Consider the following 13,050-nt stretch of genomic DNA (forward strand, 5'->3'; position numbering starts at 1 on the left):
CCCACATGTCAGATGTTGATTTACCCTCAAACATCCTCCCCCAATCTAGGTTCTTCAGATCCCGCCTAATATTGTTATAATTAGCCTTCCCCCAATTTAGCACATTCACCCTGGGATCACTCTTATCCTTGTCCACCAGCTCTTTAAAACTTGCTGAATTGTGGTCACTGTTCCCGAAATGCTCCTCTACTGAAACTTCTGCCACCTGGCCGGGCTCATTTCCCAATACCAGGTCCAGTACAGCCCCTTCCCTAGTTGGACTGTCTGCATATTGTTTAAAGAAGCCCTCCTGGATGCTCCTTACAAATTCTGCCCTGTCCAGGAGCCTAGCACTAAGTGAGTCCCAGTCAATATTGGGGAAGTTGAAGTCTCCCATCAGAACAACCCTGTTGTTTTTACTCATTTCCAAAATCTGTCTACCTATCTGCTCCTCTATCTCCCACTGGCTGTTGGGAGGCCTGTAGTAAACCCCCAACATTGTGACTGCACCCTTCTTATTTCTGATCTCTACCCATATAGCCTTGCTGCCCTCTGAGGTGTTCTCCCGTAGTACAGCTGTGATATTCTCCCTAACTAGTAGCGCAACTCTGTGATCCCTTTTACATCCCCCTCTATCCCGCCTGAAACATCTAATTCCTGGAACGTATAGCTGCCAATACTGTCCTTCTCTCAACCAGGTCTCTGTAATGGCAACAACATAATAGTTTCCAAGTACTAATCCAAGGTCTAAGTTCATCTGCCTTACCCGTAATGCTTCTTGCATTAAAACATATGCACTTCAGGCAACCAGACCCGCTGTTTTCAGCAACATCTCCCTGTCTGCTCTTCCTCCGAGCCATACTGGCCCTATTCCCTAGGTCTCCCTCAATGCTTTCACCTTCTGACCTATTGCTCCGGTATCCACCCCCGTGCCATACTAGTTTAAACCCTCCCCTGCGACACTAGCAAACCTCGCGGCCAGGATATTTATGCCTCCAATTTAGATGCAACCCATCCTTATACAAGTCACACCTGCCCCAGAAAAGCTCCCAGTGGTCCAAATAACGGAAACCCTCCCTCCTACACCAGCTGCTTAGCCACATGTTTAGCTGCTCTATCTTCCTATTTCTAGTCTCACTGGCACGTGGCACAGGGAGTAATCCCGAGATTGCAACCCTAGAGGTCCTGTCTTTTAACATTCTGCTAAAGCTCCCTGCAGGACCTCATGCCCCTTCCTGCCTATGTCGTTAGTACCAATATGTACAACGACCTCTGCCTGTTTTCCCTCCCCCTTCAGGATGCCCGCTACCCGTTCGGAGACATCCTGGACCCTTGCACCAGGGAGGCAACATACCATCCTGGAGTCTCTTTCATGTCCACAGAAGTGCCTATCTGTGCCCCTGACTATAGCTCCCCTATGACTATTGCTCTTCTGCGCTTTGACCCTCCCTGCTGAACATCAGAGCCAGCCGTGGTGCCACTGCTCTTGCTGCTGCTATCCCTCCCGACAGTATCCAAAGGGGTATACCTGTTCGAGAGGGGGACAACCGCAGGGGATTCCTGCACTGACTGCCTGCCCCTTCTGGTGGTCACCCATTTCTTTGCCTGCATCTTGATGTGACCACATTTATATAAATGCTATCTATGATGCTTTCCGCCAGCTGCATGCTCCTAAGTGCATCCAACTGCTGCTCCAACCGAACCATGCGGTCTGTGAGGAGCTCTAGTTGGGTGCACTTTCTGCAGATGAAGCCATCCGGGGACGCTGGAAGCCTCCCGGACCTGCCACATCTCGCAGTCCGAGTACTGCACCCCTCTACTTGACATTGTGTCAATTAATTAGTAAATTAAATTTTGAAATTTTTTTTTTTAAGTTTCTGTTAACTATGTGTTCTGGCACTAGATTTCTATTATAAATGTGAAAGCTAAATACAGTACTCTCCGATCTCTGGCTTAGATATCCCTCTAAATAATAATTAAGTAATTAAGTTTAATTCATTTAACTGCTTAATTTTTAAATTTAGTGTAGATTCCCAACCAGTCAATCAAGTCACAGCTTTAACTGTGATGTCACTTCAGCCCCCCCCCCCCCCCCCCCCCCCCCCCCCCCCCCCCCACGCGCGCGCACACCCACACACACACACTTTGAAAAGGTAATAAAAATAAAAATGAATAAAAGTCACTTGCCTTCCCGGATTCTCAGATACTCTCTGGTTCTCTCCCTGCAGATTAAAAGTTGCAGGCCAGATGAAAGAGAGAACAAAGCAGCAGGGGAAAAGCACCTTCTCCCACTCTGCACTGAATTACCTCACTGCACCAAATTACCAAGTTCCAAATTCCCACTCTGGATATGTCTCACTCCGGCTGTGTCTCCTTCATTTGCGCAAATTTTTAAAAATTCTATTTCTTATTCTTCTCTGTCTCTGTCTCTCTCTGTCTCTCTCTCTGTCTCTCTCTCTGTCTCTCTCTCCTGTCTCTGTCCTCTGTCCTCTGTCCTCTGTCCTCTGTCCTCTGTCCTCTGTCCTCTGTCCTCTGTCCTCTGTCCTCTGTCCTCTGTCCTCTGTCCTCTGTCTCTGTCTCTGTCTCTCTCTCTCTCTCTTCCCTCCCCAATAAGGTGGTGCTTCTATTTGAAATACTCTTCAAATCTTAACTGAAGGCCTGTATTTTGTTCATTCCATCAATGACAATAGAAGGATTAACAATAATGCAAGTAAACCCTATTTGAATTGCTGTTGGAGCAGAGCATAAGAACTGGGAGCAAGTGTAGGCCATCTGGTCCCTCGAGCCTGTTTCCCCATTCAATAAGATCATAGCTGATCTTTTTGTGTACTTGGCTCCACTTACCATCCCGCTCACCATAACTCTTAATTCCTTTACTGTTCAAAAATCTATCTATCTTTGCCTTAAAAACATCCAACAAGGTAGTCTCAACTGCTTCACTGGGCAGGGAATTCCACAGATTTACAACTCTTTGGGTGAAGAAGTTCCTCCTCAACTCTGTCCTAAATCTGCTCTCCCTTATTTTGAGGCTATGCCCCTTGCTTATAGTTTCACATGCCAGTGGAAACAACCTCCCTGCTTCTATCTTAACTATTCCCATCAGAATTTTATATGTTTCTATCAGATTCCCCCCTCATTCTTCTAAATTCCAATGAGTATCGTCCCAGTCTACTCTGTCTCTCCTCATAAACCAATCCTCTCAACTCTGGAATCAACCATGTGAATTTTCTCTGCACCCATTTCAGTGCCAGTACATCCCCTAAGGAGGCCAAAACTGTACCCAGTACTCCAGGTGTGGCCTCCAGCACCTTGCACAGCTGCAACATAACATCTCTATTTTTAAACTCCATCCTTCTAGCAATGAAGGATAAAATTCCATTCCCCTTCTTAATTACCTGCAGCCAATTTTTTGCAATTCATGCACAAGGACACCCAGGTCCCTCTGCACAGCAGCATGCTGCAATTTTTTACCATTTAAATAATTGTTCATTTTGCTGTTATTCCTACCAAAATGGATGACCTAACATTTACCAACCTGGTACTTCATTTGCCAGACTCTTGTCCACTCACTTAAGCTATCTATATCCCTCTGCAGACTTTCCGTGTCCTCTGCACACTTTGCGCTGCCGCTTATCTTAGTGTCATCCGCAAACTTTGACACTTTGGGCGGGATTCTTCAATCCCGCGGCAGAGTGTCCACATCGTCGTAAATGCCGTTGCGTTTTAAGACGGTATGAACAGGCCGTTCCCACGATTAATTCTGACCCCTAAAGGGGGCCAGCATGGCGCTGGAGTGGTTCGCGGCGCTCCAGCTGCAGATCCCGGTGCAAACTGTGTGCTGCGGGATCTGCGCATGCACAGTTGCGTCGGTGCCGACGAGGACACGCGCAGTGGTGCCGGTGCCAACACGCGCATGCGCAGTGGCCTCCTTCAATATGCCGGCCCCGATACAACATGGCACACTGTCGTGTAGGAAAGGAGGTCCCCAGCCACAGAGGCCAGCCCGCCGCTTGGTGAGCCCTGATCGCGGGCCACATCGGAGGCCCCCTCGGCGCCGACGGTTCTGCTCTCTTACGGCCACTGGGCCCATCCGTGCCGGAGAATCGGCGGGCTGGCCGCGAAGGGCCCAAGGGCGCCGTGGCCTGTTTGCGGGGATTCTCCGGCCCGGCCCAGGGCTGGGAGAATCCCGCCCATTCCACTTGGTCCCCAACTCCAAATCGTCTATGTAAATTGTAAACATTTACGGTCCCAAAACTGGTCGCTGAGGCACACCACTAGTGAATTGAAGATTCTGAATTCTCCCTCCGTGTACCCGAACAGGTGCCATAGTGTGGCGACTAGGGGATTTTCACAGTAACTTCATTGCAATGTTAATGTAAGCCTACTAGTGATACTATTATTAGGCGATGCACCTTTTACTGAATTCTAGGTTAAATGTTTGAACTCTTAACCATATATATATTAATAGTTCAAACAAATGTAAGCAGACTGATCTGATGTCACACCATTTAACAAATATAATTAAATGTGCAAGTACATTGATTTTTACCCAATATGTTTTTCTATGAAAGTATATGTGTTTGTTTAATTTACTATAGTGACACTGGGAATAACAGCCATGACCCACCAGTTCTCTGGGGAGAAAAGGGAGGGATGGTCAGGTCAGGAGTTGGCAAAGACGTCCGTTGGGGATTTGAGTGGGTCAAGGGGGTAATCGTGTTGTGGTTTGGCCACAGGTTGGGTTAGTTGGGGGTTGAATGTAGGTGTGAGCCATTGGAGGGGGAGGTTTGGGAGTGACCCAGGAGTTTTTGAAATAAAATTTAGAGTACCCAATTATTTACTTGCTAATTAAAGGGAAATTTATAGTGGCCAATCCACTTACCCTGCACATCTTTTTGGGTCCTGAGAATGGGACCCAGTCAGACACTGGCGAATGTGCAAACTCTGGGCAGCAAGGCGGCGCAGTGATTAGCATCGCTGCCTCACAGCGCCGAGGTCCCAGGTTCGATCCCAGGTCTGGGTCACTGTCTGTGTGGAGTTTGCACATTCTCCCCGTGTTTGCGTGGGTTTCGCCCCCACAACCCAAACATGTGCAGGGTAGGTGGATTGGCCACGCTAAATTGCCACTTAATTGGAAAAAATTAATTGGGTACACTTAAGTTTAAAAAAAATAAAAAATAAATAATGTGCAAACTCCATGCGGACAGTGACCCGGGGCCTGAATTGAACCTGGGTCCTCGGCACTGTGAGGTAACAGTGCTAACTACTGTGCTACCATGCCACCCTGTGACCCAGAAGTTAGACGAGAATTTGTCAGTCGAACATTTCCTGAGTACCTATCTCAGTCATTGCGTCTGGCTTGTCTCATGTTTCTGACTCGGACTCCCTGGTAATTTCTTTGGAGGTCAGTGCATCAGGGCTTCTACGGACTCCTACGGACTCCTCCACCAACCCACTATATTGAACATCACTGGCTTATAGCCCTAGTCCAGCGAGAATATTCTCTACTTCCATGACAACAAAATTGATTTTATCCTTCCACATCCCAACACAACCACTGATCAATTAACAAGCCTTTCACCACAGAAGTGGAAATCGGGGCTTTCATGCTTCCACCCCCATGAAGACTTTTCCCCTGATTCCCATTGACTTTTTTTGCTTGGGCTCCTTGATGCCGCACTCGGTGAAATGCTGTCTTGTATGAAGGGTGTCACTGCCACCTCATTTCTTGAATTCAATTCTTTTGTCCATGTTTGGACCAAAGCTGTAATGGAATGGAGGATGTAGTCAATGTGAAGCCAAAATATCTTCTCTAATAGGTCTTTATTCCTACATGTTGTCATGGACAAACACATAGAAACAGAGAATAGAAGCAGGAGGAGGCAATTTGGCCCTTCAAACCCGCTCTGCCTTTCATTATGATCATGACTGATCATCAACTTAACACCCAGATTTCTCTCTCTCTTTCTCCCCCCTCTCTTCACCTCCACCCCCCCCCCCCCCCCCCCCCCCCCAAATAACTTAGTCCCATTAGCCCCAAGAGATATGCCTAATTCCTTCTTGAAATTGCACAACGATTTGGCCTCAACTACTTTCTGTGGTAGCGAATTCCACAGATTCACCAATGGCTGGGGAAATAAATTTCTCCTCACCTTAGTCCTAAAAGGTTTACCCCTTATCCTCAAACTCTGACCCTTAGTTCTGGACTCCCCCACCGTCAGGAACATTCTTTATGAATATACCCTGTCTAATCCTGTTAGAATTTTGTTAGTTTCTATGAGATTCTCCTCGCGATCTTCTAAACTCCAATGAATATAATCCTAACTGATTTAGTCTCTCCTCATATGATAGTCCCGCCATCCCAGGAATAAGTCTGGTAAACCTTCACTCCACTCACTGCATACAAAGAACATGTTTCCTCAGATAAGGCCACCAGAGCTGCACACAATACTCCAGGTGGGGCCTCACCAGTGCCTTATACAATTGCAATAAAACGTCTCTAGTCCTATACTCGTATCATCTCGCTATGAAGGTCAACATATCATTTGTCGTCTTTACTGTCTGGTGTACCTGCACGCTTACTTTCGGTGATTGATGCACGAGGACACCAAGGTGTCACTGAGTATCCACCTGTCTCCATTTAGACCCATTCATTAATAGTCTGTGTTCTATTTTTGTTACTGAAGCAGATAAACTCACATTTATCCGCATCTGCCATGCACGTGCCCACTCTGCCTGTCCAAATCCTGCTGAAGCATCTCTGCATCTTCCTCACAGCTCACCCTCCCACCCAACTTTGTATCATCTGCAAATTTGGAGACAGTACATTTTGTTCCCACATCCAAATCATTAATATGCCAGAGTTGATTGGTAGAGGAATCTAGGAGGGAAGACAGTGGAACAGCAATGGTAGGAGTTTTTGGGGGTTATCTGGGAGACACAACAGAAATTTATCCCAACGAGGTGGAAACATGCTAAGGGGAGGACGAAGCATCCATAGCTGACGAGGAAAGTCAAGGACAGCATAAAAGCAAAAGAAAGTGGCGAGGATTAGTGGGAAGCTAGAGGATTGGGAAGTCTTAAAAGCGAGCACAGGACAACTAAAAAAGCAACAAAAGGGGAGAAGATGAAATGAGCGTAAGCTAGCTAGTAATGTAAAAGAAGATGGGAGTTTTTTTCAATATATAAAAAGTAAGAGAGAGGCAAGAATAGACATTGCACCACTGGAAAATGAGGTTGAAGAAGTAATAGGAAACCAAGAAATGGCAGAGGAACTGAATAGTTACTTTGCATGTCTTCATGGTGGAAGACACCGATGAGATACCAGATCTCCAGGAGAATCAGGGGGGAGAGGTGAGCATGTGGCCATCACTAAGGAAACGTTCTGGGGAAACTAAAAGGTCTGAAGGTGGATAAATCACCTTGAACGATTGACTACACCGCAGGGTTCTAAAAGAGATAGCTGAGGAGATTGTGGAGGCATTGGTGGTGATCTTTTGGCATCACTGGAGGTAGGGAGGGTCCGGAGGACTGGAAAGTGGCTAATGTAACACCCTTGTTGAAAAAGGGAGGTAGGCAGAAGACGGAAATTTATAGGCCAGTTAGTCAGACTTCAGTTATTACTAAGATTTTAGAATCCATTATTAAAGATGAGATTGTGGAGCGCATGGAAGTGCATGATAAAATAGGACTGAGTCAGTATGATTTTATCAAGGCGAGGTCATGTCTGACAAATCTGTTGGAATTCTTTGAGGAGGTAACAAGGAAGTTAGACAAAGGAGAACCAGTGGGCGTGATCTGTTTAGATTTCCAGAAGGCCATTAAGAAGATGCCGCATAGGAGACTTTCAAATAAGTTAAGAGCCCTTGGTGTTAATAGTAAGAAACTGGCACGGATCAAGGATTGACTGACTGACAGGCAGAGAGTGAGGCTAAAGGGTTCTTTTTCAAGATGGCAGCCGGTGATTAATGGTCAGTTTTGGGACCACAAGTTTTCACAATTTAAACCATCTGGAAGAAGGAACTGAGGGCACTGTTTCTATGTTTGCAGGTCCACAGTTCCCTAAAGGGGCCATGGTGATGAAGAAGGCATATGGCATGCGTGCATTCATCAGCTGGGGCATTGCGTACATGAGTTGGGAAATCATGTTCCAGCTATATAATCTTATTAATAATCTTTATTGTCACAAGTAGACTTACATTAACGCTGCAATTAAGTTACTGTGAAAAGCCCCTAGTCACCACATTAGGGCAGCACGGTCGCATTGTGGATAGCACAATCGCTTCACAGCTCCAGGGTCCTAGGTTCGATTCCAGCTTGGGTCACTGTCTGTGTGGAGTCTGCACATCCTCCCCGTGTGTGCGTGGGTTTCCTCCGGGTGCTCTGGTTTCCTCCCACAGTCCAAAGATGTGCAGGTTAGGTGGATTGGCCATGATAAAATGCCCTTAGTGTCCAAAATTGCCCTTAGTGTTGGGTGGGGTTACTGGGTTATTGGGATAGGGTGGAGGTGTTAACCTTGGGTAGGATGCTCTTTCCAAGAGCCGGTGCAGACTCGATGGGCCGAATGGCCTCCTTCTGCACTGTAAATTCTATGTAATTCCAAAAGTCCAAATTACCTCACAGCACGTCTTTCGGGACTTGTGGGAGGAAACCGGAGTGCCCAGTGGAAACCCACGCAGACACGGGGAGAACGTCAGACTCCACACAGACAGTGACCCAAGCCGGGAATCGAACCTGGTGCTGTGAAGCAACAGTGCACTCTGCTACCGTGCTGCCACGAAACTAAAACCACATTTGGAGTATTACGTGCAGTTCTGGTCACCGCATTATCAGAAGAACATGGAAGCTTTGGAGAGAGTGCAAAGAAGGTTCACCAGAATGTTGCTTGGTCTCGAGGTTGTTGGCTATGAGGAGAGGTTGAATAAACTAGGATTGTTTTCACTGCAAAGATGGAGGCTGAGGGGGAGACCTGATAGAAGTCTACAAAATTATGAGGCATAGACCAGGTGGATAGTCAGAGGCTTTTTCCAAGAGTGAAAGTGTTAATTACAATGGGGCACAGGTTCAAGGTGAGAGGGGAAAGTTTAAGGGAGATGTGCGGGGTAAGTTTTTCACGCAGAGTGTGGTGGGAGCCTGGAATGTGCTGGCAGAGGATGTGGTGGAAGCAGGCACATCAGCAACATTTTAAAAGGCATCTGGATGGAGACATGAATAGGGAGGAAATAGAGGGATACGGACAGAGTAAGGGCAGAAGTTTTTTTTAGTTGGGGCATCATGATCAGCACCGCTTGGACGGCTGAAGGGCCTGTTCCTGGGCTGTACTTCTCTTTGTTTTGTTCTTGGATGATCCAAAGATATGCAGAGAAACGGGTAGTATTGAGGAAGCAGGGGGCTGCAGAAGGACTTGTCAGGCTAGGAGAGTGGGCAAAGAAGTGGCATACAGAATACAATGTGGCAAAGTGTGAGGTTATGTACTTTGGAAGGAAGAATGGAGGCATAGACTATTTTCTAAATGAGAAAATGCTGAGGAAATCAGAAGCACAAAGGGACTTGGGACTCCTAGTTCAAGATTCTCTTAAGGTTAACATTCAGGTTCAGTCAGCAGTTAGGAAGGCAAATGCAGTGTTAGCTTTCCTGTTGAGATGCTAGAATACAAGAGCAGGAATGTACTTCTGAGGCTGTATGAGGCCCTGGTCAGACCCTATTTGGAGTATTGAGCAGTTTTGGGCCCTGTATCTATGGAAGGCCCACAAGAATAGAATCATAGAATTCACAGTGCATAAGGCGGCCATTCCCCCCATCGAGTCTGCACCGGCCCTTGGAAAGAGCATCTTACTTAAACCCACGCCTCCATATCCCCGTAACCTATTAACCTCACCTAACCTTTTGGACACAAAGGGGCAATTTAGCATGGCCAATCCACCGAACCTGCACATTTTAGGACTGTGGGAGGAAACTGTAAAACCTGGAGGAAACCCACAGACACAGGAGGGGGGGAAACTGCAAACTCCACACAGGATCCCTGTTCCCTGGAGTGGCGAGACAGCAGTACTAATCATTATCTCTAGAGTGAAGAGCTTGTCATATAAGGAGCGGTTCAGGACTCTGGGTCTGTATTTGTTGGAGTTTTGAAGGATGAGGAGGGGGATCTTATTGAAACTTGCAGGATACTGCACTGCGATGCCTGGATAGAGTGGATGTGGAGAGGAAAAACTAGAACCAGAGACACAGCCTCAGACTGAAGGGACAATCCCAAATTCTGTGCTATGAAATCCTTGATAATGGATTCCAGCAACTTCCCGACTACCGACGTTAGGCTCACTGGTCTATAGTTCCCTGTTTTCTCTCTACCTCCCTTTTTGAAGAGCAGGGTTATTTTGGCTAACTTTCAATCTGTAGAAACCATTCCAGAGTCCAACGAATTTTGGTAAATGACCATCAATGGACTTACTATTTCTAGACGCCAGGATCCCAGGTTCAATTCCCAGCTTGGGTCACTGACTGCGGTGTCTGCACGTTCTCCCTGTGTTTGCATGGGTTTTCTCCCAAGTCGCTACATTCCAGCACCCGTTCAGGTACACGGAGGGAGAATTCAGAATGTCCAATTCCCCTAATGAGCACGTCTTTCGGGACACGTGAGAGGAAACCGGAGCACCCGGGGGAAATTCATGCAGACACAGAGAGAACATGCAGACTCGGCACAGACAGTGACCCAAGCCGGGAATCGAACCAGTATTGTGAAGCAACGGTGCTAACCACTGTTCTACCATGCCACCCTATGATGGTAAAAGAAGACAATGGCTAACATTGGGCCGTGAAGTATGATAGTAAAGGTGCCAACAGACTTGTCTGTGAGAAAATAACTGCTTCTCAGCAGAATGACTTTTGTGGTACAACAACTTCACTGATAACATTTTGTTTTGGGAACATCGAGAACAAGGCTCGAATGACATGTCAAAGCTGACGGTAATGTTTAACTAGCCCTCTAAAACACAGCGGCCTCAGGATTCATCAGCAATAACCCCGGGAACAGCATTCACAAGATATGAGACCTGGAGTTTGAAGGCTCACCAGCATATGCACCCTTCCGAACAACCTGGCCAAACTTTCTCTCATCGGGTAGCATATCTTTGATTCAAGTGTGAGTCTTGAAACTTGTGTAACTGTTTAAATGGACACAGAGCTTTAATAAACTTGTATTAATTCAACTGGCAATAAGTATTTAATTAGTGGCACCAACAGATGGAGAATTTTCAACACTGGCTGTATTGTAGTTGTACTGGAACTGCTTTGGCCAGGAGCATGGCTAGTTCAGGAGTCTTTAGCTCTATCTGTTGTTAGGATTGTTGCCATTTAAGTATCCAATGCCTTCAGCCATTTCTTGATATCACGTGGAGTGAATTTAGTTGATTGGAAATTGGCATCTATGATGCTGGGAACATCTGAGTAGGCCAAAATATATTATCCGCTCTGCACTCATGACTGAAGATGATTGCAAATTCTTCACCCTTGTCTTTCGAACTGATCTGCGCTCTCCCATCATTGGCGATAGATTGGAGAATATGGTCAATGTGAAGCCAGGATATGGTTTCTATTAGGTTCTTACTCCTACTGATGTTGTCATGGAGAGACACATTTACGATGAATAGGTTAGTGAGGACAGATCAAATAGGCTATTTCTTCGTGTTGATTCTTTTGCTACATGTAGCAAGCCTGGTATGATGGCCATGTTGCTCAGTCCAGTTTGGTGGACTGTACTCCCAATCACTCCCTGTTCTTCCTGATATCATTCCTCTAGCAGGTATCTGTTGCTTAGTACTCTTTGCCCACTTTCCAATCCAGTAAAGTCTCTTCATTGAGAATGTAGAACATAGAATTTACAGTGTCGAAGGAAGCCATTCGGCCCATCAAGTCTGCACCAGCCCTTGTAAAGAGCACCCCACTTAGGCCTCACACCTCCACCCTATCTCCGTAACCCAGTAACCCCACCTAACCTTTTTGGACACCAAGGGCAATTTAGCATGGCCAATCCACCTAACCTGTACATCTTTGGACTGCGAGAGGAAACCGTAGCACCCGGATGAAACCCACGCAGTTCAAGTGTTGAATTTTCTAAAAGGGTTTTGGTAGACCCTGTACACCAAGTTTGAATTTAGGAGGCTATAAAATGTCAAGTAGGTTGATCATGCAGTGGATATATATATATTATCTGTTCTTGACATGTGCAAGTTAGTAATCTAAATGAGATACTGTTAAAATATTTAACAGCTTTTATTGCTAATTATTTAGCATTTGTTATAGTTGTGTATCTCATTGTATAATGGTGTTGCAGATTTGAACGATATGGAGTATTTTTGAAAGGTTTTGTAGTATATTTTAATATGTTTATAGCTCATGTATGTCAAATTTAAAATAGATTAATGTTTTGGCACATCTGCAGAGAAGAATTGAGAGATTTGAATCTAGTGATTTGGTGATTTGAGGTGAATGTATTGGCTGCTTTATGGAGGTGGCTTATTTGCGACTGTAATTGTTACAGAGCTCCTGATTAAGTACTCTTAATTGCTGTTGTGATTTAATGACATTTGGATTACTTAGGTTTACTATAAAATCTTTATTGCACAGTATTTACGACATTCTTTATTTTTAAGTGTACGATCTGAATTTCATTAAAGAGTGTGTCATTATTCTTATAAGAGACATTTTTATTGTAATTAGTAAGGTTGGCATTGCTAAGTGTGTCCCAAGAATCCATTAGAGTTAAATATTGACTACTGGCTTGAAATAACCCTTGCCAGATTCTTCTAAACTGTGATAGCTACTTCAGATCAAATTATGAAGTTTGTGCTGTTTTTAAATTTGCAGCTCACACACCTGACAACAGCTTCCTAGGATTTGTGGTTGAACAACACCTCAATGCCAGTGATATTAGTCATCTTGATGATATCAAGAGACAGAATCAGTCTCTTGTATATGGCAAGGTGGATCATTTTTGGAAGGTAAATATATACAGCAATTATTCTACACTAAGAATTGTTACCCAAGTAACATTTATTTGACTGAAAACTTAAA

General features: G+C 45.4%; 1 protein-coding gene across 3 annotated transcripts in view; it reads left to right on the forward strand.

The window, feature by feature from the left end:
- Nucleotides 1-13,050, forward strand: part of mgat5 (alpha-1,6-mannosylglycoprotein 6-beta-N-acetylglucosaminyltransferase) — a 175,960-nt gene that overhangs the window by 95,237 nt on the left and 67,673 nt on the right. For all 3 annotated transcript variants that reach the window (XM_038789876.1, XM_038789875.1, XM_038789877.1), the window contains exon 11: nt 12,844-12,977. In XM_038789876.1, coding sequence (XP_038645804.1) covers nt 12,844-12,977 — 134 coding nt within the window. The remainder of the gene's footprint in view (nt 1-12,843; nt 12,978-13,050) is intronic.

The sequence above is a fragment of the Scyliorhinus canicula genome, chromosome 2, assembly GCF_902713615.1.
Source record: "Scyliorhinus canicula chromosome 2, sScyCan1.1, whole genome shotgun sequence".
Classification (NCBI taxonomy): Eukaryota; Metazoa; Chordata; class Chondrichthyes; order Carcharhiniformes; family Scyliorhinidae; genus Scyliorhinus; species Scyliorhinus canicula.